This window comes from Lutzomyia longipalpis, chromosome 2 (genome assembly GCF_024334085.1).
Source record: "Lutzomyia longipalpis isolate SR_M1_2022 chromosome 2, ASM2433408v1".
NCBI lineage: Eukaryota > Metazoa > Arthropoda > Insecta > Diptera > Psychodidae > Lutzomyia > Lutzomyia longipalpis.
This window is the reverse complement of record NC_074708.1, coordinates 37,543,268-37,569,424: the sequence shown is the minus strand read 5'-3', so window position 1 is coordinate 37,569,424 and position 26,157 is coordinate 37,543,268. Positions and strand designations below refer to the sequence as shown.

At 36.5% G+C, this 26,157-nt stretch overlaps 2 protein-coding genes across 5 annotated transcripts in view; both read left to right on the top strand.

Moving 5' to 3' along the window:
- Window positions 1-125: 125 nt before the first annotated feature.
- On the top strand, window positions 126-7,327 carry LOC129790595 (protein argonaute-3). Its single transcript, XM_055828168.1, has 6 exons — window positions 126-367; window positions 443-788; window positions 1,825-2,214; window positions 3,503-4,892; window positions 4,967-5,366; window positions 6,775-7,327. The coding sequence occupies exons 1-6, from the start codon at window positions 224-226 to the stop codon at window positions 6,859-6,861; spliced, it is 2,757 nt and encodes a 918-aa protein (XP_055684143.1). The 5' UTR covers window positions 126-223; the 3' UTR covers window positions 6,862-7,327.
- Window positions 7,328-13,930: 6,603 nt separating this feature from the next.
- LOC129790593 (insulin receptor substrate 1-B) overlaps window positions 13,931-26,157 on the top strand; it is a 146,627-nt gene continuing 134,400 nt past the window's right edge. For all 4 annotated transcript variants that reach the window (XM_055828167.1, XM_055828164.1, XM_055828163.1 and 1 more), the window contains exon 1: window positions 13,931-15,102. The gene's annotated coding sequence lies outside the window, so the exon portion shown is untranslated. The remainder of the gene's footprint in view (window positions 15,103-26,157) is intronic.

The following is a 26,157-nucleotide window of genomic DNA, read 5'->3' as shown; positions in this document are numbered from 1 at the left end:
TGAGAAGTTGAAAAATCCATATTTTCCGTTAAAATACTTGAATCGCTTGAATCTTATTTCCTTGTGGAGTGAAGTTGGCTACAAGAGTTGTTTTTCTTCACGACACTTTCACGAAGTCTAGCCGAATCAGTCTCGAAAATTCCGACAAACAAAGAAGATTTTTTTGCTGATTTCGCGTGAAAATTTTTCTTTGTCTAAAAAAAGCTGCGAAAATTGTGTGAAAATGAGCGGACGTGGGTGGCAAATGGAGCTGCTGCGCAATATGGGGCGCTCCGCGGCGACAACAGAAGTCAGCGGTGAGAAGAGTACGGAGAGTGGCATCCAATCCGGCGAACAGGGTGATCAAACACGCGGACAATCGGATGGGGTGAGAAATGCTCAGCCGTCGTGAGAGAAAATTCCCTGAATTTCACAATAATTTGCAATCTTTTCCCCTATGTAGTCGAAGGAGCAGAAGACAAGCAAGGATTCCGGGGAGGAATCTTTAAATAGCTCCTCGCAGGGACGTGGGAGAAAGATGCAAATGGCCCTTGAGAGGCATCTCTCAACACAATTGATCAGCAAGCAGGATGCCCCGGAAACCACTGCGGAGACCCCACGCGGTCAGGGGCGCGGGGATATGCTTCGCAGGGCCATGGAGGCGAGTCTCAGTGTTGCCCGGCAGTACCACAAGGACAAGGCACCCTCATCCGTGGAGGAAGTTACAAAGAAAATGGACACAGTAGCTCTCCTCGAGCAGGCCAAGACCACAGAGCCCCAGGAGCCGGTGCTCTATCGCGGTACAAAAGGTACGTGGGCCCCCCAATTCTCGAATTTTCTCTAGAAATTTTCCTTTCCTTGCATTTTAACATGAAAAATCATGAATTTTCAAGATGGCGATTGTTTTTTTTTTTGAGTCTGGATTTTCCAACGCACACTACGATCCTCTCTAAAGATTTTATCAGCTAAGCCAGCTGAGTTTGGTTTATTATTTCACTAAAAAACCGGTTTTATTATCAGTTTTGATGGTTTTGCGTCAAATTGAATAAAATATCCGGAGTGTAGCTGATTGATTTCTCGGAATTGCCAGCTCTAAGCAATTCCTAGAATTTGTTGCAAGGTTAAATCGTAATGATTTTTGTTTTTTTTTTTTCATGCGCCTACTATGCCTTCAAAGTTTTAAGACAAACGTTAGGGGAGAATGGGGAGAGCTTAAAAACATTTTTTTTTCTTATTCTAAAAAGAAAAGGGTTTTATTTTAGAGCGAATGTTAACCCTTTAGCGACGATCTTACGCTTAAGCTAAAATCAAAGAAATGTAAGATATTTTAAAAAAAATAAACGTCAAACGCAAGTAAAGGAATATCAAACGTAAGTAAAAGAATGCTAAATGCAAGAAAAGTAACATAACGCCATGTTGAAGTTACTTTTCTTGGCATTTGACGTATTTTTACTTGCATTTGACGTTTCTTTTCTTACATTTGACATTCTTTTACTTACGTTTGACGTTTTTCTTCTAATGCTGAACATTTCATTTCTTACGTAAGACGTTTCATTTTTCTGTCGTTTTACGAGTGATAAAATAAGCGTCAAGGTTAAATAGAAACGTCAAACGCAAGAAAACGTCAAAGCTCATAACAAAAAACTTTAGAAAAGAAAAAAAAACGTCAGACGTTTTATAAATAATTCGTAAGAAACTGCTAATTAATGTTTAACAGAAAAATACCCTCTTAAGTGATTTTCTAACTACGCCACTGTCATGCAAGTGAGCAAATGTTAACCTGCTCAACAGTGATGTTTCATACAATTTGTAAAAAACTTTTCATGTTTTTCTTTCACAATTTAGGAGTGACGGTGACAGCTCTGTCAAACTACCTTCCACTTGAATGGATGTCAGATAAACGTATCTATGAATATAGTGTGTATTTTGAGCCACTCGTTGACAGTATTCATTTGCGCGTGAAGATCATTGGGCAACTACAGGCAGAGATTGGTTCTGTTTTTGTCTTTAGTGGCTTCAACGTTTACCTGCCGCGTAAATTGGATCCTGTCAAGGTGATGCACACAAAACTCGCCGCAACACAGGACACCATCAAAGTGACGATGAAATTGATTAAAGTTAAGCCCGAGGAGGAATTGGCGCCCTTCCTCAATAATCTCTTCAACAAAATCATGCGAGAGCTGAAGTTTGTGCGGCACAAGAGGAAGCAATTTGATCCAACAAAGGCAAAGATTGGTAAGGAAAAAAAAAAGATTTCTTTCAAAGGGGTGTTTATCTGTGAATGAAAATCATCAGATTCGAATTATTCTTTGTTAAGATTCAGAGTAGTTGCTAAAATTCGGATTATTTGACAAGAAAATTTCGATTATTCGGTAAAGTTCAGTTTTTTCGTCGAGATTCGGATAAGTCCTCAATTAGATTCGGAATATTCGTTGAGTTTTTGATTATTCGCCAAAAATCAAATTATTTTCATTCTTCTAACAATGAATCATGAAAATTGTGATTATTCGTGGAGATTCGGATAATTCGTCAAGATTAAGATTTTATTCGGATGATTTGGTCAAATTCAGAGTTTTCTTTGATTTTTGGATTATTTGTTAAAATTCAGCTTATTCTTTTTTTAGATTCAGATTATTCTTCAAGATTTAGATTGTACTTAAATTTATTTTAGATTATTTTCGAAATTTGAACTATTCGTCAAGAAAATTTGGATTATTCGGTAAAGTTCAAAGTTTTTCGTCAAAATTCGGATTATTTCTCAATTAGATTCGGAATATTCAAAATTCTTGCTATTCGTTGTGTTTTAGATTACTCGTTAATATTCAAATTATTAGTCAATAAGTTTCGGATTATTAGGTAAAATTCACAATGTTCGTTGAGTTTTTGATTATTCGTCAAAATTCGAACTATTCGTCCAGAAAATCCAGATTATTCGTCGAGATTCTGATTATTCTTCAATATCCTTTTTAAATTTTTTTTCCGATCCAGACGTCACTTTGAAATCCACTTAACCTATTAATGATCAGATTATTCGTCAAGATTCATTATTTGTCGAGATTCGGACTACTCGTCAATTAAATTCGGAATATTCAAAATTCTTGCTATTCGTTAAGTTTTGGATTATTCGTTAAGATTTAGATTATTCGTCAAGATTTAGATTACTTAGATTTATTTTACAGTTTTTTTTTGAAATTTCAACAATTCATCAAGAAAATTCGGAATATTCGTCGAGATTCGGATCATTCGTCAATTAGATTCGGATTATTACAAAAATTATGATTATTCGAAGAGAATTTGATTATTCGCTCATGATTCGGATCAGTTGTGAAAATTCGAAATATTCATCAAGAAAATTGAGGTTATATTCGTCAAGTTTCGGATTATTCGTCAAGTTTTGAATGATTCGATAAAATAAATCAAAATATTCGACAGATAAACACCCCTTGATTACTTTTTATTGAGAGTTTTTTCTTTGTTTAAACTGTTTGTTTGTATATTGGTTTGTTTGTTTGTTTGTTTGTAGTTCCGCAGCATAAATTGGAAATTTGGCCGGGATACGTGACGGCTGTTGATACATTTGAGGGTGGTTTGATGCTGAATCTCGATGTTTCCCATCGACGTCTCTCAACGATGACCATTCATGAGTTCATGACAGACATCTATCAACGCTACAAAGCGGATTTCCACAAGAAGGTCAAGGAGGCTCTCATTGGGAAGATTGTCCTGACGCGGTACAATAATGAAACGTACAGAATTGATGAGGTTGATTTCACCCTCAATCCAAGGGGGAAGTTTAAACGTGGCGAAGAGGAGATTAGCTACGTTGAGTACTACAGGAGGAATTACAATATAACAATAAGGGATCTCGAGCAGCCACTTCTGCTGAGTTTCAAGCAAGTTCGCGTGTCTGGGTCGGAGAAGAAGCAGGAGCGGATTACGTGCCTCATTCCGGAGCTTTGCTACATGACAGGGTTGACGGATGAACAGATGAATAATACGAATCTCAAGAGAGATCTTGCTCCATACGTCACGGTATCACCGCACCATCGTGTTGATGGGCTGAGGAAGTTCCTCGCTAATGTCCGGGAGTGTGCAGCAGCGAGGAAAGTTCTTGAGGATTGGGGTTTGGAATTGGCGCCGGATGTGATAAATTTGGAATCTCGTGAACTTGGGGTGCAGCAGGTCTCATTCAATGAGTATACAGCAAAGGCGGGAATTCAGGCGGATTTTTCTCGTGATGCCACAAGTAAGCACGTCCTGACCACCATCCCATTCAACACGTGGGCCATTGTGTACGTAGAGAGGAATAAAAATGAGGCAATTACCTTCATGAATCACGTTCAACGCAATGCCCCCCAATTGGGGATGACGATGAAGAATCCGCAACATGTTGTTTTGCGTTCAGACACAAATCAGGAATTTATCAAGCAAATTAATCAGGTGATTACCTCAACGCCAGGGTTGTCGATTGTTGTGACAATTTTCCCCACACAACGGGGAGATTTGTATGCAGCCGTGAAGAAGGTTTGTTGCTATCAGAACCCAGTGCCATCGCAGGTTATTATGGCGCGTACACTGGGGCAGAGTAATGAGTCAAAGGTGCGTTCAATTGTCATGAAAATCCTGCTGCAGATGAATTGCAAAGTTGGTGGAACATTGTGGAGTATTAATATCCCAATGGGAGGAACGATGATTTGTGGGGTTGATGCTTATCACGATCCAGCACAGAGATCGGCATCAGTGACGGGATTTGTGGCATCGTCCAATTCAACATTTACCCGTTGGTACAGTACGGCAATCATACAGAATATTCGTGAGGAGGTGAGCAGGAGTCTTGGGTTAGCCATTAAGGAGGCTCTCATTGCCTACCGGCAGGGTAATGGATGTCTCCCGGAACGAATTGTTATCTTCCGGTAAGAGAGAATTCTCCTTCATTTCCCAAAGAGAATTTTCCTATTCAATTCAATACCTCCTATTTCCCTTCCAGTGATGGCATTGGCGATGGGCAGCTACCACTGTGTGAGAATTTCGAGGTCCCGCAGCTCATTGAGGCCGCAAAGAGTCTCTATCCGGCCAATGGGGAACCAAAATTGACGTATGTGGTGACACAGAAGAGAATCAATACGCGCTTCTTCCGTCAAAGTGGTGGGAAGATTGATAATCCAGCTCCGGGCACAGTTGTGGATCATTCAGTCACACGACGCTACATGATGGACTTCTTCCTCATTTCGCAGAATGTGCGTCAGGGCACCGTGACGCCGTCGCACTACATTGTGGTGTACGATTCAGCCAATCTTAAGCCCGATGTGGTGCAGCAATTGGCCTACAAACTCACCTTTATGTACTACAATTGGCCAGGAACAATTCGTGTACCAGCCTGTTGTCAGGTGAGTTGTTTTTTCTTAAGAAGTTCTATTTTTTTTTGAGGGCAATAAACTGAGGAAGGGAAAATATTACTTTTTTGAGGTTTTCTTTATTTTTTTTTAATAAAAAATAAATTGTAGACCTGAAGAAGGAAACAAAAAGTCAACGAAATGTCACATTTCTATGTTTCACGAGCGCATGAAACATTGAAACATTTAATTTTTATCAAAATTTTGAAGATCGACCTTCCCAACCTTTCCTGCCTACCCGGATGAAGATTTGAATGATTTTTGCTTCACTTCTGTCTTTCCGGACTTTCCGTCGTTGAGTTTTTTTTTTCTTCTTGGAGTGCGACTCAACGACGGGAAGTCCGGAAAGACAGAAGTGAAGCAAAAATCATTCAAATCTTCATCCGGGTAGGCAGGAAAGGTTGGGAAGGTTATAAAGAAGCTCAAGAGGTCCCGATGCCACGCTGGTCGAACACAATGGAGTTCCTCCTATTCATTTAAATGTTGTTCCCAAATTGAGGTTATGTTTTCCCGGACTGTACTTTCACTGCACTTTTCGATGTGATCCCAGTGGATATTGGGGAGTTTCTCTCGCGATTCTTCTATTTTTTATGTTCCCCTACAAGATGAGATGGGTTAAAATTGTTCTACGATAGAGGATCATCTTTCATACTAGCCTGAATAAACTCCTTTTCAGGATAAATTGAATTTTTTTTAAAACTTTTTCAAACTTTAATAATTCTAGAAAAAATCTAATTAACAAATTCTGTCTTTGGCCACTTTTACGTGAATTCATCAATTTAAATTAGGGAAATTACACTTTTTCGCATTTGGGTTAACAAATGGACCCGAATAGATGTGAAAGGGTTATCTTAGAGTGAACATTGGGTGAAATTAACTAGTCAGACAGCTCTTAAGATCTTAAGAAGTTTGATTTAGATTTTTTAAATTATCTTACAAACTTCTTCAAGTTTTCTTAAGCAAAATTTAAGATTTTTATTTTCTTAAGTTTTTTTTAAGCGACAGTTAAGGATTCTGAAGTCAGGCTAAATCAAATTAAATGGATATTTTCAAAAATTTTTCCTGATAAACCTGATTAAGCCTAACTTAAGAAATTTCAAGTTTCTCTTAAGGAAACTTAATAAATCTAAAGAAATTTTAAAGAAATCTTTAAAATCTTAAAAAAGAATTTTAAGAACTCTTAACTTTCGTTTAGAAAACTTAGGAAATTCTAAGTTTCGTTTAAGAAGTTAAGGTAATCGTATGTCTTTTTTAAAAAAAATTAAGATATCTTAATACTTTCTGGCTAGTGAATTTCACTCATTAATAACATTTCTCTCCCAAAGATTAAATATTTAAAAGAAAAATTAGAATAAAAGTAATAAAATGAGCTAAAAGGAAATCTCCTTTGTTTTTTTTACAGTACGCCCATAAGTTGGCTTACCTAGTTGGGGAGCACGTGAAGAAGGAACCAGCCAAGGAGCTTCAGGACAAACTATTTTATCTCTAAATTCGTGCCAAGAAGAAACTCAATCTGTGAGATGTGTTCACAACTTCATTATTTTTTTTTCATCTTTTCTTTATTAATTTTAATCTCATTCATGAAATAAAAGCTTTGTGGATTTAGCTGTTTTTCTCTCAGACACAGCTTTTTCTTTTCAATCACAAAGCAAAATTGAATTTTTTATATTTCTTTAAAATAAAATTTGAATTGAAATGCAAAATTGAATGAATTTTTGGACTGAATATAAAAACTTTTCTTTCTTTTTTTTTAAATTTCTTGACGAAGATGTTCAATTTGAAATCTTAATTCTGTTTTTGTTTAATAAAAAAAATGAAGTATTTCCCAAAGACTGTAGTACAAAATAACAAAACTTGAAGTTGTTAAATGTGCAAATTCCAATTTATGAAGAGAAATGTTCAAATAATATTTTTTATATAATTAATCTTAATAAAAAAGATTATTTACAATGAAATTAATGTTGTTTTCTTTATTCTTTCTCAGTTTTGTGATTTTTTGTTAAAATAGAAATGGTTTTATGTGAATTGTGAAGGAAACTTTTTTTCTTGGAATTTTTCTTAAACCCAATTTTCAAGTGTTGGCCATATTTGAAGACTTATTATTGAATAGTAAGAAAATCACTTTCCGCCATCTTAGGTGCGACGCCATCTTGAGATTTTCCTCAAAACACAAAGGTATGTTTTCCTCAGGATCTACTGGATGGATATTTATGGGGTAAAAAACAAATGAAAGAGGAAGCATTAGTGGAGAATGTACCGGAAAAGATTTTTGAATTTCGACACAGCAGCTAAGAAAAGTAGACAAATATTCTTATTGACTTTTCTCAACTTCTGAATTGAAATTCAAGAATCTGTTCCGGTACATTCTCCGCTATTGCTTCTACTTTCAATTGCTTTTTACCCCATCTAAATCCATCTGGTAGATTCTGAGAAAAACCTACCTTTGTGTTTTAGGGCAGTTATTTGAAAAGTGATTTTATTATTCTTCAATAATAAGTCTTTAATAACCCCAAAAATTTCAACATTTAAAATGTGTAAATTCCAACAATTTTCCCAAGAGATTCCCCTTAAGTCTGCTTCTAGTTTTATCACCATGTACTGTATTGTTGCAGCTTCTTTTGGTACACATTTTACCCTCAAATCAACACGCAGTAAATTGCGCAAATATTTATTAGCTAAACTGGGTTAACTTTTCCATTCTCCTGATTTTTTTTTCTCTCTCCGCCAACTCCTTGAAGAGATTTCCTCGTATTTCCTCTGCAAAGTAAGTATTATGGCCCACATAATAAGCCTGACTTTTGCACCCCCAAAGTGTGGGGATGAAAAGCTCTTTCGTGGTGAAGCTAAAGAGGAAAATTTGTGGATTTGTGGCTCACCACCCTCGAATGTTTAGATCTAATCACGTCTGCAGAAAATAAAGCACGTCCCAATAAAATCCTCTTCTTCCCTTTTCTTTTTCCAATGAAATGGAAAAGAATAAAAACTATCTTGTGTGGAGTGTAGAGATTAAATGTTCAGGATAATTACGCGGGAAGCTGTGTATGTGTGCAGAATATCGATTTTATTTTATCCTCTCTCTCTAAATTCCCATAAATCATGAAGATTTTCTCCCGGAGATTTTTTTTTTCAAGAGGGGGATGAAAAATTATTCAGGGGTGGGGGGGGTTGAATTTTCAAATTTTCATTCATTCATATTCTACACACGTTTCCACACATATACATATAGTACACCGCTCTCCACCGGAATTGCAGATAGTCCGCGACAAAATTGAGAACTTCCGGTGGGGTCAGTGGGTGGTTTCCACACATAAATCAGGTGTATGTGTATCTGTGTGGAAGCTGTATCTTTGATCACAGAGGGGGTGGGTGGGTGGATGATGGATTGTGGAGTAGAAAATCTCGCGAATGCGCGTCTTTCGAGACAAAGATGAATCTCCCATCTTCTTCTTCTGTACAGCTTTGCATTTCTACACCGTTGGTCCGATTGAGATGAAATTGGGTACAGAGACTACTGATACCAGGAGGTTTTCACCAACAGCATTCATTTTCCCCCCGGAGCCCCCTTTCGTAGCGCCCCCATACAAATTTCATGTTTTTTGCCTACTTTTTGAATTTGGCGCCCTTTTTGTTACATTTTGTTGAAGATAAAATGAAACGGTCCACGTTACTAATACTGTCTCCCTCACACAATGAGTTTTTCGCAATTTTCTCGCGTTTTCTATCGAATTTCCCAGCGAAATTGAGTTTTTCATGACCAGGAAAAAGCTTTTGAATTTTTGGCATCAAAAATTCCAAAGGTTCGCGAAAATCCATTTCCAGGAAACGAGAGTCGTGTAAAATCCCCAACCGTCAAAATTTTTGCGGGCCCCAAATTCCGCATAGAGCGGCTCCCCGGTGGCGCGGGAGCACCCATAAGTGCCCAGGGAGTCCCAAAAACGTGTTTTGTATCCAAAAATTGGCGGAAAAACAAGAAAATGGCATTTTTGGAAAAGCAAAAAAAAAGGTCGTTAAAATTCAAATTTTCCCGCACAACTACAAACAATCATTTCACGCCACACAAAATCCCAGAGTGAGAGAAAAATATTCTTCTCATGCCATCTCATTCGTTGTAAAATAGACGCGCAAAATGATTGTGGAACGTGTGGAATGTAAGCTCTTTTATTGAATTTTCCCTCCTGAATTTTCCCGCGCGTCTCTTTTTTTGGGGGGGCGGGGGGAGGGGATGCAATGTGGGCGCAAGCTTTGCTATGTACATAGTACATAGCATATTCGTCTATTTGGGGAGGAAAGAGAACAAACGCCTGAAGTTTACTTTCTTCCTCTCTTTCGAGCTTTTATGCAGCTTTTGATGGAGAAAAGCGGGGGGGGGGGTGTGTTGGGTGGGTGGCCAGGGGGTGGTAACACAGGCGCACAGAGACAAATGTTGAGGGTGGCTTTCTCCCATTTTTGTTTGTGTATGTGTCTGTGCAACCCCGAGGCTAGGACGCCATTCGACAGCAAACACCTACTCACCTCACCCAACCACCCACCCACCCCCGCCCGCACCCTTTCATGTAAAAGCTCACGGCGGGAATTCTACGACGTAGTAACGGATAAATCGGGTCGTCAGTCAGCGCAGAGTTGTAAAATGTGTGTCTCTATGACATGGCAAATGAAGCCAAAGCAGGGTGGGTGGGCAGGTGAGGGGGTGGTTGCTACTCCCCAAGGGCCTGCAGGGCCATTAAAGGTTTGGCCACTAGGCGCCTCCACTGCCTGTAGTAAATTAAAATGAAATAATTCAGCGTGTGACGGAGTTTTTTTCTGTTACTTTTGCTATATTTATGGGGATTTATACGACCCCCGGGCGGTGCTGAATTTTTCATTAATTGAGGTCAATTGGAGGCGTTGTTTTTCCATCGAATTTTCCACGAATTATGGGCGTGATTTTTTTTCCTTTAAGAGAAAATTTCTATATTTTTCCAAATGGAAAAATATTCCACAAAAAAGAAGAAAATTAAATGAGAGGGATTTTTTATTCGTTGTTGTAAAAGAATATCAAGGGGTGTTGTTCTTGTGGAAATTAAGGGGAAATTATTACATTATAAAAACGGGAAGAAGAGTAAAATTTTTGATTTTACTTTGTAAAGAACATTAATTAAAAAGTAGATTCTGATAAAAATCTTTTCTTTTCTTTTAATTTAAAAGTTGTAAGATTTTGACATTTGATGATTTTAAAATCGTTCTATTGTCGTTCTAAAAAACACAAAGAATTTGTTGTTCTAGAAAACAGTCAAACAAGTCATTTAAAAAGCCATGGAAAAATAATTTTCCTTCGAAACCGCGATTAAAGAAGGAAAAAAAAGCAAAATCTTATAAGATTTTATAACTCGCAAATTGTAAGAAAAGAATATGAAATATTTTTTCCAGAATCTACCCCTAAGTCTCAGAAACTTCTTTGAGATTCTCTCCAAGAAAGAATCCCTAATTAAAGATATCTTCTGGGATTTTAAAACAATGAAAATACGTTAGATTTATTACATTGTGACGTTTTGAGGGGTTGGATTTCACTTTTCTTCAGGCAAAATATACAGCCTAAAAATATGTTTTGTTAACTCTTTGAGGACTTTGCTGGGAACGGTGGCCAATTCGAGTCACAAAAAAAATATTTTTTTTTTCTGATAAATACCATATTATGTGAGAAATTTTTCATTTAAAATTCATTCTATTAAATAAATAAAAGATGGGAAAAATCACTTCTCATGAAAACCAGACATTTTCCTGAGAAGAAATCCCTTCGAGACGTTCCCCAACTCTTCCATTTCTCCTCCTACAATATTTTCTTTCTACGCAGTTGATTTCTCAGAATAAGATGGCTAGACAGCCCGTTATGATGGGATTTATCCACGTTTTTCAATAATTTATAGGGTTCAAAAAAAAATAACGTACATTTGCTAATAATTTCTTTTTATTTTAACAGTTTAATTCAATCAAAAGAAAAATGTTCTTTTCTGGTCTATAAAAAAAATTCTAGAATTTAGAACATGAGAGAACAGTGTGGGTGGAAAATAGAAAGTTTTCCACTCTCAGCAATATTACAAAAGTGGCTAATAGCCAGCAATTTTTCAAGCTTATGTCTCTGCCATTTCCGCATTTCGGCTTTTCGACACCCTCTTCCCACCTCTTTTATATACCTTGCTGTTATATATTTTTTCTCTCACCTTCAACCCCTGCTCTCTGTAGGCCAAACCTTTTTTTTCCCTTCGCGTTGGTACATGAAGAAAAATAAAATAAAATCATCCACGCTGCTATCGTTTTTCGCCTAAAATTATGCAATTTTTGACATTTTAAGATTTTGACATTTTTCCTCCTTTATCTCGCGTTTCAGGCGCCTCACGCGGCCTTTTTCACGCGCGTGGGATGATAAAATAAAAGGAAAAAGTTTGATGTTGGGGATGTATTTGTGAATATATATCTCATTTTCCCGCGTGAAATTTATTCGAAACACATAAAAACCCACCCCCGCATTGCCCACAGATGTGCACCCTCGCCCACCCCCCGGGAAGCGTGGGTTTGGGGTACAAAATGTGACCGAAAGCAAGGTCGAAGCATCTCCGTTGCGCGATGGGTGCCTTCCCTATCACACGGAATTTTGCCACCCCCAATGGGAGGTTTGAAAAAGAAGAAAATTCGGAGAATTTGTCACGATCCTCCCCCCCCCTCGTTGAATCTTCCCGCCCGCGACACTCGCATAAATTCCCGTTAATTTGTTGATGTGACACGCGGAATTCTGACGCGTTCTGCGTGGGTGGAGGAGCTGGTTAATATTTTTCGCAACAATTCACCCCTCCAAAAAAAAAAAGAAAGGGGTGGTGACAAGTTGGGGGTTGCAGAAAATTTTTTTTTCCGTTACAGTGGAAAAATTCTTTAGTAGGGCAAAATATTTGAGAGAATTTTCTTTAATAAAACACATTTTTTTAAAAGAATTTTCAAGAAAACTTCTTTATATTTCTTAAATTGGATGTAGAAATGATTGATTTGAGTAAAATTACATCTCGCAATTTAGTGGAAATTAAAGGAAAAAGGTTAGGAACTAAAGAAACAAAGATGGTGGCTTTAAAGTTTACAATCAGCCATATTTTTTATGCTAAAACTATAAAAAACTGCATTTTTAACCTCTAGGCCGCCAAGCGGGGTCGTTGAACGACCCCAGCCCTATATTTCGTGCTATAACTTAATAAATATAAAAGATACCATTCCCATCTTTTGGAAATAAGTTCTTTGGTTATCTGAGGAGGTTGTGTAAAAATTTCAGCTCAATCCGTCCACCACAAGAAAAGTTATTAAGGAAAATGTAGAAGAAGGGAATTCAAAAATTTGTGTAACGGCCATGCTGCGGAAAATTTCTTAGAATGAAGTTAGTCACATCATAAATCATATGGTTGAAGGGGGTTGAAGGGTTGTGTTTACTTTCTCACTTTACCATCTCAGTGTCAGAATTATCGCGAATAAGTAACATAAACAACATAAAACATAATTAGAAGCATATAAATGTGCAAAACAATAAGGAATATTCGAGAAATATTGCCATTTATCACGGTGCGGGAAGTGAGGGGAATGTGGGGAAGTAGTGAAAAAAAATAGCAGTTGCGGTCAACTTCGTGGCAAATTTCTCACGAAGAAAGTGTGAAAAATGAGTGAAAAATGTTTTTCCCTAATATCTTCTTCTGCGTGTTTCCGGGTGGCGAATTTGTGATGCAAGGGGCAAGAGGACTATATAAGGAGTCTAAAGGTAGTGACCCGACAGTTCCCGGTTTTATAGTTTATGAGAAAATCGACTTCCTTCTTGGGGTCGTTCAACGACCCCACCTTGGCGCTCTAAGGAAGCTCCAAGGTCTTGGCGGCCAGCAGGTTAAACATTTTTAATACAGAATAAAAATGAATTTATTTAATTCTCGAACTATTACAAAATTCTATAAAATCCAGGGCATTTTCTTATCAGAAAAATCTTCAAAAAAGCTTTCAAATTCTTTTAGAAAATTTTCCAATTTGAAAGAGAGCAAAAAAATAAAAATCTCTTACCAATTTCAATGCTTGAGCGTTTTCTTACAGATTTTTGGGTGAAAGAAAAATATTTGGGTGGGAAAATGCGTTGAACATGTTGGAAAATTCGTGAAAAACCATGGCCCCAAAATGGAAAATTGCGTGTTATTTCCCCGCGTATGTGTGTGGGTTTTGTTTTGAGCACCGCGCGGGAGAGAGACTAGGAAAATGGCGCGAGAATTCTCTCTCACTGCGCATTGTCTTGCGCATGAGAGGGAGAGCTCCGTATTGCAGGATGTATTCCTCAGTCACAGCTATTGTTTTTCACTGAAAAATCTTCATTTGCAAAGCAAAATGAATTGTATGGAATACTGATAAATAAATAATGAAAATGAGATTAATTATATTGTTTATTAATTACAAGTAATAATTTAATTGGATTGCTTGAAGATTCTTCGTGATTTTTTCACTCATAGCAGTATTGGCGATTTTTTGATTCACAAATCTCAATGAAGGAATTTGGCCTTACTCAATGGATTATCACATCTTGCACTCTCGCGAGTTTGCTATGGGAAAGAATTCTCCGTGGAGCGCATGAAAAGGCATTGAAAATTGATGGAAATTGCAAGAAAAATGTTTGGAAAACTACCTCAGAAGGTGCCTGTGAAGTCCTGCTGGTGAAATTCCGTGGAGTTTTCGTGCGATAAGCTGCAACAGGGTGTGAAAAAAGTTGAGTGAAAAATCATTGGCGTGGTGTGAAGATTTGGGAGAGAGCGAGAGAGAGCGTGAGCATAGAGATGCAGAGAGAGTCACAACATTGTGGAGAAGCGAGAGTTGTGTGGCCATTTGCGTCGTTGTTTTGTTTTGAGTGAGCACGCCTTTTTCTTCGTGGAAAAGCAAAACACTGTGATTTGTGCAGGAAAAAGCGCGAAAACCCCAAAGAAAAGCACCCCAAAGTGACACTGTGGTGTGAAAGAGAGCCCCCGTGGTGGTCTTTTTGTGCAAAAATACCTCCAAAGTGGTGTTTTTAGCCCCGTTTTCTGCTGCTGGTGGATATGTCAGAGCAAATTCGGATGTGGCAGCCACAGCAGCACCATGTTTTGGGAGCATTATTTGTAAACATGTCCGCATTTGGGAAGTAAGAAAAAGAAACATAAAAGAAAATCCCTGAGAAAGTTTTCCTTCTGCGTGGGGTAAGTATTTCCAAAAGAAGAATATTCGAAAAAGAAAAATCCCGCGTCTGGGAAAAAAACCCAATTCGGCTAGGAAGGAGGTACCCCCTGAACCGTCCCTGGATTGTGCGTGCGTTTTGTTTTGATCCAGAAAAAGCGAAGAAGACGCGCGGCGGAAGATCCAAAAGGCAGTGCGCGCCATTTCCGCCGTCTGGGGCTATTGTCCGGGTGGCGTGTCTGGGAGCTGTGTGTTGGGCCTGGACTCCGTCAATCGCGCGCGCCTTCTCTTACCCCCATCGTGCGCTTCGCCCAGTCGCACACACATGTTCAATGAACTGCTCTGCTGGCGAATGCACGCAGCCAGGAAGAATTCGTGAAGAAGTGGACAAAACAGAGAAGCCACAACGAAGGGAGAGAAGCGAAAAAAAAACGACCAAAGGCCAACCTCAGAAACCTCCATCGTCGACAACGAGGTGAAGGAACAACAAGAAGAGTGGCGGAAGCACACAAGAACCCCACAACTCTTGGAAGATTTTACGGTGAGTCGCACAAATCAGATCAAGAAAAAAATCCCTCCTTCGTTTTCCCTTCTTCTTCCAAATTAAGCTGGGATTCTCACTGTGATGCACACATCTGCATGAAACTGTCACAGCTATTGTATGCAATTGAATTTATTGACCCTCATTAATCATAAAAAATTGTTGCTTTGAATGAAAAAAATCAATCGAATTAAATAAAAGTTGGAACAAAAAAGTTTTTTTCTTATTTTTTGTATTTCAATGCGCTTTATGAAAGTTTTTACCCAGATTTATTTCACTATGTTATTTTATTTTTGTGCCTGATGATGGTTTTAAATAAACCGAAACGTTGCTGAAAGCGTTAAGACGAGCGTTTTAATTGACTGTCTACGACCAAAAAAACTACATTTTTCTCTAGTTTTTTTTGTTTCTCTTCTTTCCTTATCCAAGTATACGGGAGACTAGGGAAAAGTGAATCAAGATACATTGAAAAAAATAATAATGTAGTACCGCTGGTACTAACTGTCATGGTATAGGACAGATTGACTTATGTGTGTGGGGTTGGCGGGAGTCTAAAGGTGACTCTCTCTCCCAACCACCGTAGTACGGTTGGCTCAGTTGCTCGTGGGCCATGGAGTCGTACGGACCGACCCACCCCATAAGTCTGAATCGTAGTACCTGGCTATGACAATTCGAGGGCTGCATTGTAAAACCGGCTAAGTCGGTTCGGAGCTCACACCGACTTAGCCGGTTTTACAATGCAGCCCTCGAATTGGTATCTCATTGTCAGGTATTTTACAATAAGATTTTGACTGTTATAGTTTTTTAAATCGTTCTATAAACGAATAACAAAGAGTGTTGTTCCATAAATTAGTCAGAATCAGGCCCTGTACACGGTCTACTTTGTTTTGAAGTTGAAGAGCAAAAATGGCTCACTTTTTGTATGTGAATTTTTCGCCTTTGGAAATAAAATTTTAATTTTTTGACATTTAGAATTCTGATCGCACGCTGAGAATCTATCAATTTGTAGGTTATTAGTTGTAGAATTTAATGGTACAAACGGATTTGAGATTGATACTGTCATTAAAAAAACGCAGTCCAACTTCATTTTTTACCAAAGAATTCCATACAAAAATTGAGTCGCGTACATGGCCTGGTCAGAATGATCTTTAACAGGCTCCGACAAAGAAATTGTTCTTTAAAAAGACGATTAAAATAATAAAGAAAATGTTAAAATTTTATAAGATTTTTCTCAGAATACCAAAAATCTTATAACCGACGAATTGTAAGAAAAGACCTAACTTAACTCACATGTCTTTAAGAATTCTTTGAAATTCTTGCGAAATCAGTCTTTAAAATTGCTTAAAAAAAACCAATTTTCAGCCAAAATGTTCTAAAACTGTTTCTTTAATCGAATCTATCCGATTTTACTGAAAATTATTTTTTTCTTCTCTAAAGGTCATCAAAGAAAATTTTTTGATTGTCTAATGGATAAAATCTTGATTAAATATCCTTAAAAAATATTTTTCCAAGCACTCAATAAATGCAAAACTAATAGAAATGGGTTAGAATGGTTAAAATCAGTAATTTTCTCTTGCAACTTACAAATTTTTCTAGATAAAGAGATCATTCATTAATCTCCAATAATTTTCCTCCAATGAGAATCCCAGCAAAAAAAAAACAATTATTTTATGTTGTGCTTAATACTTCATTTCAAAATATTTCATATAAATTCCAATTTCATACAATCACAACTACATATTTATGTACCTATATTATGTATAGAAAAAAAAACAATAGCTCTATTAGGGAATTCTTCGTCAAAATATGCGATTTATGTGTGGTAGATAATCAACATTATGATCAGCTGTTTATTGTTTTGTACGTACACCTACCACATTCGGCCTTCACAATACCATATAGTCGTGTATAGGTACTTTCTCTAATTTATGTTTTGAAAAAGTTCTGCATGAAGTACTTGAAGATATTTTTTCCACATAATGGCGCATTTGATTTTTGCGTTGTCGTAATGACGCGTCCCAAGGTCCCCGGAAGATAGTCCATGTCTGGGGGGTTTTGTTGTGGAAAAATAATAGAAAGAAAAAAAATATAAAAGGGGTGTTTGTGTGGAGGAAGTTGTGTGCGTTTGCGATCGACCCTTTGCTTTTTTGTTGTTGTTGTCTGGCTGGAAAGGAATATTATACACAGTCCCTTCTCTCCCAGTCAGTCTCCGGCAATGGGTCTGTGCTCACAGGTCGTCACCCTCTTTTTTCCCGCCGTCTCGAAAGGCATTCGGGTTTTGTTCTATTTTCCCCGTCTATCCCTTGAGAATTTCATGCGCTTAGACCAAGACGATGGTGGATTTGTTCTTTTGCTCCCTTTCCCTTCCATTTTGGTTGACATGTGTGTTGTTCTTGGGTGTCTTTTTAGCAGAATAAAGAAGGACAAGACGCGAGCTTCTCATATGTACATGGAAATCATGTACTGCACGTCAAAACAGAACGTTAATAAAGCAAAAATAAGAAACATTTCTTGACGGGGTGTTGGCAAATTGTGAATTTTTAACAATTCTTCACCCACAATTGCACTCTAGCTGTGCAACAAAACTCCTCTCTGTGGGTGAGCGGGGAGGAAAGTTCATAGATGAAGTTTTATGGGCAAAAGCATAAATTTTTTATAACGACTGTGAGATGTTTTTCTTTTATATTTTTTTACAAAGTTCCTATGCATAGTTAGAGGGAAAAATTATGATTTGGGAAGTTTTTCTTTTTGAATTAAATTATTTTTAATTGATTTACTGAATATTTTCTCAGGTAACATTACCTGTAAATCAATATAAAAAGATAGGTATATAGCTTTTTAAAGGTCAATTGCAAAGCTTTAAGGATTTTCTTGAGCCTAAAATATTTTTTAATATGAAAAAAAAAACATTTTTTCATCTCGGCTATGATTAATTAAATTACAAACAAATTTATTATTAATCATTATCATTTTACCGTCCTTATGGACTTCCTGGCTACAGGTACTTCCTAATTAATTTCCTCTAATGATTGTTCTTTTGGTATTTGTCATTCCATCGTCTAAAAATGATTTTTTTTAATTGTTCGTCCTCTCTTATTTTTTTTTACCGAAAAAATGTTTATTCCTACATATAATAATCATTAATTATTCTTTGGTGACCTTTGGCTTTTCACATAATAAATAATTTATTGAAAGAGATTCATTGTGGATTTTTCATGATATTTCGATCAAGAAAAAACAGTAAAGGAAATGCAACTGTCTGTACTCGAACCTGGGGTTAAAAAATGGAAGTTTAGCGTCCTTTTCGTTATGCTAAATGTCTACCTCTCTGTAAAACATGTAAGATACAACTTTTTTTCTAAAAGAAAATGAAAGTTTTACTGCAATATAAAATTATAGGCTTGAAAATTCTTAGCTAATCTATATGGGAGACACAGAGAATTATAACCAACACAGGTGGAATTGATAAGAAATGTAGGTAATATAATATACTGAAATTCTTAACATCTTTGATATAATGTATAGGAATCTATTCAAGCAGGTGGCTATAAGGGGGGCTTAGAGATTTCTTCAGTGTGTTTATTTGCTTTTTACACAATCCTCCACTTATCGGCTACATATACAAGGTTTATTATATAGAATTTATGGGAATTTGATAGAAAATTCATCGGGAACTCCCGCAATAAATGCGCAAGGTGTTTTATCAGTTTGTTTTTTGTTTTAATTTCTGAGGACTTTTGAGAAATGTTTTTTCCCCCGAATGAATTTTAATCCAATTTGTGCGTTCTTTTTGCACTTGCGATGTCAGTGTCAATGATTTTTGATTAATTCATCCTGAAGTGGAGTCTCCAACACAGTATAGTGGAGTATTTTCCACTTCAATGTAAACCAGTTGGATGGGGTGGGGGTTTAGCGTGAAAAATCCCACACGAGTTGCAATCAATTTTTCCCACAATTTCCGGGGGCGAAGCAGAAAAAAATGGGCAGAACAGCATGAAAACATATCGATTTCATGTGAAAATTGTGTCACTTCTTTCAGTTTAAACGGGAAATGGTCCGCGATGGATTTTTTTTGTGAATGTAGAGCTTGTTAATCCCATTTTACGATACCCCCTCACACCTTTGGCTTGGAGTAAAGAGCTCTTGTCTCGTAACAAGCCAATACAGCAGAGTGAGAGAATCCCATCATACTCTCAGTTTCAATGGAATTTCTTTCTCTTGGAAATTTATATTTTTTATATATTCTTTTTTTGTGTTTTCTTTTTTTTTTTTCATTTGAACAATAACCTCCTCCCTTCTACTCATCAAACATATTTTTCACTTCACATATTTTGCAATTGTTGTTGTCAAAACACAAAACTTTTCCTCAAGCATGTGAATTTCCTTGGAAAAATTTTATTGGAGATTTTTATGTTGGAAAATTTTATTGTTGTTTCATTTTGTTGAAAATGATTGATTATACCTGACTTAGAGGTGGGATTTATACTTTGTTTTAAATTAAGCTCTATTCTTTGAGTGATATTCAATGTAAATATTATATTTTTCCCGAATTTATTTACCAATCAGAGGTCTTAGACTTACTACCTCTATGAGTTTCACCCGGAGACTTCGGGTGAAACCCGGGATAAATTTCTCCGGGTCACACGATTTTAATTTTTTTTGCTTTAATTTTAGACTCTGTAATTTAGAAAATTTCGACTTTTTTAGCTAAAGGAAAATCGTCTCAAGTCAGATCTTAGTTTTTCTAAACCAAAATAAACTCCTTTAAGTTAGCCTACAGTTTTTTTTTCAAACTAGATTTAAGTTTTTATGCTCAGTCCCAAGATTTTTAAGCAAGACCATTGTTGTAGACTAGACTTAAATTTTCTTAAGGTCAGGCTATTAATGTTTCAAGGTTAGATCAGTTTGAACTGACGTCTAATCCGTCTTAAAGGCTTGACCCAAAGGAACTAAGGTTCAGCTTAAAAAAATAGGCCTGGCTTAATAAACGGCTTAACATTTTCTTAAGTCAGGCCTAAATTTTTTTAAAGTCAAACTTACATTTTTTGAGGTGTTTCACAATTTACTTTATGCTATAAAAAAGTTCGCAAAAAAAGCGAAACTTATAAACAAAAACTGATATAAATTTTTTTTAAATAAAAAAATTATATAAAAATATTTCTTTTTTAAGTTTTAATATAAATAAAAATTAAAGGGGGGGAGTAGGTAAAATCTCCGGGTCAGAATGTACTGTGAGGTCTTTTTGAATGCATAAATCTTATTATTAATGGGATAAAGATAAATCCGAAATAGGTTCAGGATTAATCAAAAGGGAAATATGGGGATAAATTGAAAAAAATGTTACAATCAAAATAAATAATTGTACATAGCGTAGAATGGTTGATGCGGTTTGAAAATAAATGCAGAAATATCTAACCTCATGCACTTGTAACAATTTTCAATTGCGCACTTAAAAATGCATTTTCACACAACACATTCATGTAGGTATGTTACGTGCATACAAATACAAATGGTGTTGTTTTTCTCTTCTTGTATAATGAAAAAAAAAACGATGTAGTAAACAGAGAGAGAGAGATTAAAATTGGTGAGAGAGAGTATGTTTGAAAAATATGTATAGGATGTTATGTACATACATAGTCGAAGAGTTGGGAGAGAGAGCTTTGGGAGAAAATTTACAAACTCGCAAAAGTTCAATAAATGGCGTCGTAATTTTTCACCTCGTCCTCGATGGTTCAATTCATTTCTAGCGTCTACCTACGTCGTCTACTTCTGCAGAAAAAATCCATTTTATAATGCTGAGCTTTTCCTCGTGCGGTATGCTATATAGATTAGAGAGAGAGAGCATAGAGCCAAAGTCCTCCACTTGTATGCTATATGCTATAAATGCATTTATCGCTGTGTTGCTGATTGTTTTCATTGCACTCTCAAAAGCATTTCATCATACACATATTTTTCCTCTCTCACTCTCTGTTTTTGTTTTGCTTATGAATCAACCCAACCTACTTTCGGTGGCAAAACCGAGAGACATGGCTTGTTGTAGTGTAGTGTTGTGTAGAGTAGAGACGTCGACGCAAATGGAACGTCAATTTACTGCGTCTGTCTCGCGGGGTCTGGCATCGCCTCTCTCACTCTCTGGGGACGCGTTGCTGCAGCAAAATTCTTGCGGATGCTCTTTTGCACACAAATGGAGAGGAAATGCTCCGAATTGCTGTGCGAGAAGAATTTTATTTGAAAATGGGTGTGAAAATGGCATGAAAATGCGTACAAATTGCTCGTCCTTTCAATTGAAGATTTTTCAGGGTTCACTCTCGCGCTCTTTAACACAAAATTGCGTCTGCTGTATGTCCTAAAAATATCACTCGTCTGACACTTCCTGTTCCACATTTTTTTTTGCTGCTGCTGCCACAATTGTTCCCACCACCCGCAAACGCCCAAAAATATGTGTGTATGTTCGATAAATATTTGATGAATTTTCTGCTTCTGCCGAAAGATTATCTCATTCACCTGTCGTACCTTTTTTTTCACTTTCCGCCTTTGCTTACGTATATCGAGAGTGAAATTGTCAATTCTATTTCCGGTCTGTGTTTGTGAAAAATACTTCTGAGAAATGAGCACAAGATTATCATGTATGACGAAATGTTAGAGCTTCAATACAAATCTTTTCATGTATATATAGTTTAGTTAACTATATACCTACATATTATTTGAATTGTTGAGAAATTAATTGAATGAGGGATCTTCTCATGCTGAAAAGCTTCTAATAATTTCAATGAAAAGGAGAACTTTAAAAGTTTCTGAAAGTTTAGCACAATGAGATCCTTAACCAAGACGTATTTTACTCTGTAAGTTTTCTAGGTCTATCTAGCTCTACTTTGCGAATCATCCCCAAGTTGTAGTGTTAGTTTCCTTCAATTGCTGCAAAAAGAAGAAAAAAGCTCATTGCCAATTTTTCTATGTTTCATATCCATTTTTTTCCCCCGAAATGTATCCAACGACTTGCTTTGACTCTCATGAGATATTAATGGGAAAATTCTCTAGTGTAGTACGGAGGTATACTATTATGTGGAGAATCCTCCGGAGACGGACAGAGATGGGGAGGTCCACGGTAGAAAAAAAAGTGGACGGGAAAAGAGACAACATTTGGAAAATATTCTCTACTTTCCGCCTGACTTTTTCCACACTCTGGGGGCTTTTACCGCCCAACTGTTCTCCCTCTCTCTCTGTGTACGGGAGGAGGTTGAGCTTTTATCTTTTACTTCCGGTTGTAGAAAGGAGAGAAAGAGTTTTTTTTTCGCTCAAACTCTTTCAGGAAAAGCGCCACAGAAGTTCCACACAATCAATGGCGCATTTTTTGTATATCATACATTGCAAAAAAAAAGTTCTGTACTTCTCTGGCATTTTGATATTTCCCGAGTGCGCGTGTTTTTTCGCTCTATTCTACTATTATCAGCTCAGAACAGAAGGAATTTCACGGGCCAGCATAGTATATTCCTCCGGGAAAAGTTGACGTCATTCGCCAAATCACTTTTCTTCCTGTCAAAATTCCTTTTCCTGCTTCGTGGGTTTTTTTTTGGACTACATGTATAACCTGAGAGTGTCACAGAAATATGTATTTTTGAGTGATACGGGAGGGCGATTGATAGTGCGGCGATTTTGTTGTTTTGCGTTTTTTTTGTCATTGAAAATTTCAATGAAATCGTAAATTTTCCTCACAATCACACTGATAACGTCCAAGCTATATGTAAAAGATAGCTTTTCTGAGAACTCTGCGATAGCGCAAGAAATAAAAAATGCGGGAATTTTATGTACCCACGTGAAAATCATAACACTTGAAGGTTTTTTTTCCAAGAAAAGTTGAAAGAAAATTTAGGAAATATTAAAAAAAAAATGTTTGTGAAATAAAAAGAAATATTTTTAAACATTTTTGTAGTTAGTTGGCTTAGTAGAAAGCTCTAAGTTAATATTTCAATTATATTAGGTAAAGATTTTAGAAAAATAGAACGCTGCCTAAAAGAAATAGATTTTATAAAAATAAAGTTTAGAAAGTAAAATAAAGAGATTTAGAAAATAAAATAAAAGATGTATGAGAGTAATTTAATTTGATTAATTGATTTAAATCGAATTAAGTTTAATTACGGAAATTTTTCTTAAAAATATGCAGCTCCTAAACCAGATAAAAATATATATAAATAAAACATTTATAAAATAAATTTAGTTTCTTATAACTTTCGACTCTCTTTTATTATCTTCATCAGTACCTACCTGCCTAATTTTGAAAGCTAACAAAAAAAATCATTAAGCTTTTCTAGTTCTTTCAATGAAATAAGGGATTTTTATTTGGAAATATACTAAAAACCAAGATGTTTTGATTTGATTATACCTATGATTTTACCTGATTTGACCTATAGAAAATCCAATTAAAAAACGTTTTGATTAAAAACATACTTTTCAAAATATTTAATAAATAAATTATTCAAGACTGTCCTGATTTAGGGGAAAGCTTTCTCAAAGGCTTTAGAGCTTTTCACGCAAAATGGGTATAGTACCTAACCTATGTAACCTAACATATTGTAGGTGTGAAAAAGCCTTTAATATTATTAACTGTGTGGTGACATAAAACTAATTGCAAACTGCATGGGGTCGCGTGAGAAAAGAGTCCAAGGAGTGGTGTGGGTGACATATCGTGTGTGGGAGAGAAGGGTGGGTGGGTAACTTTCATTACAACAATGCGGTTGTGTCCGTGTGTGCAAAACCCAGGAAAACGTGCTACCTATCAATCAGGCAAGACAAGGTGTAAAAAATGTCAATTGATAGCCACTTTTTTTGCACCTTTTGCGAGTAATTTAGGCGCACGAGCATGTGGCTGTGTATGTGGTATGTTATTTAATAACACTACGCAATTACATTATTATTGATCAACCCTAGTTTTCATTGACCTGGAATGCGACCACTCGCCGTCGTGGGGAATTTAGGGCGAGGGAACAGCAAGACGTAAAGCGGTAGAGAGTGTGGTAGCTCAATGTAGTATTTACTAATGCATGGGTGTTATATATATGTGTGATGTTTATATATACTCCACTGTTTTTTTTTTATTTCGAGAAAGATTCTCATAGGCGCGCATGCACGTTCTAACCACCACAGTCAAATACCAAAATGGGCACCTTCTCCTCTATCTCTCTCACGATGAACGGAGTGAAATGATGATGATGATGGGAGGAAGAAAATGCTGATGAAAAAACGGGGGGCTTTTGGGTAAAGAAGAGTAAGAGAGAGAGAGAGACTACGAGATATGAGTTTGTGAAAATAATTGGGGACAATGGAGGTGTATTAGTAGGTCTCTCGCATCTCTTTCTCGCCCTCCTCAATTTTCCCAATGGGGGGCTATACACGGGGGAAAAGCCCCCCATCGGAACGGAGGGATACACAGTGTTGGGAGACGTGTATGTGTGTTTGCGTGTCTGTGTGTTGGGAAAATTGGAGGGAATACGATTGGGATCCATTGCCAAAAAAGAGCGCCAGAAGCCGCGGGGGGAGCGTGTCTACATTTGAGATGCATTCAATAATCAAAATTGAATTTATCACTCCACCAGACTTCTAACACTGTGCACCAAACTTTTGAACCAACCACCCCTCTCCCCCCTTGGTCCTGGTGGGCCCCCCCTTGTGCTCGTATCTCATCATTTTCCAACCCTTGCATACGTACATATATCCTTTATACCACACAAATTTCCCCGGGGATTTTCACAATGGCTGCACTTTAGATAAATATTTTTTTTATTCAAACAATTTTGTTCATTTAATTTTCCACGCTTTTTGCATGATTATGCTTATTTTCCTCAACATATATTTTGAATAATTCCTTTTAGTTATATAATTTTTTAATCTTCAACACATTCCATGGGTTTTTTGAAAGTTCAAGGGTTCTTCACCAAGAAAAAAAAATTACCTGTAACCAAAATCGTTTAAAATTTATAAAACATAAAATGACATGATTTATTGCTCTGAATAATTTGATTTTAGAGATTCGGTTGACTTTTGATGTTTTATTATTGTGATTTTGTTAATTTAAATAAATTCCCAAAACCGGAGATGGGTGACATTAAGAAGTTTTAAACTACCTAAAGCTGGTAGTGTTTTATGTGGAAAAAAAGTGGCAAAATTATCACATTTGAATCACCTACTTTTTAATGTAGTTTTAATTAAGACGAAAAGTTTTTTTTTCTTCTGGAAAAACATTGATTTTTAAAGCTGAAGGAAGGGTCTTTAAACCAAGTTCCGACTCACAAGTTTCGGAAGCTTCGGTGGATTTTCATGTTGTTGCTTCGTGAAGAATTTTCCTCCTGAATCTCCTCTGAAGATCAAACTCCGACTCATAAGTCTCCATTTTTCCTTCTTGTTTTGAGGTTATAAAATGGGAATAACTTAAAGAAGCGTTCTGAAAAAAGCTAAAATAATTCTTAATTTTGGACCTAATTCAGCGACCAAGAAACCCTTGAAATCTTTGAATTTCAAGGGTGTCTTGGTTGCTGAATAAGGCCCTTTATTCCTCTTTCTTCCTCTACCTTTAAGGCCTTATTCGAGAGCTTTTTTAAGCAATGAAAATCATGTTAGTTTCGAAAATAAATACTGAAAAAAAATTTCAATAAGCTTTAAATAAGAGCTAAAATAACGCCCTTAAGCTCTAATTTCTTCATTACATATTGTCCTAGTACAACAACTAATTACCAAAGCTCTACACAGGGGTGTAAATGAAATTTACTATCTGTTCAATTGCCGAGCGTAGTGAAAATATGTTTCTTTTTTCATTTTTAATTTTATTAACAATAAAATTTTAAGATATTTTTGAGTACCTCCCTCTTGTTTTTTCTTTAATTATTCGGTGTATAAAATACTTGGGTGTTTGTATGTATTTTACGACACGATACTCCTTGGTTTCGGTTTTATTGCTAATTTTTCTTCTTTCATATTCATTTCCCACTAAAAATTGGACGAAAATTGTACGAGAGCTTTTTCTATATGTATAATGGTTTACGATATGTCTATAGGAGAAGGGGT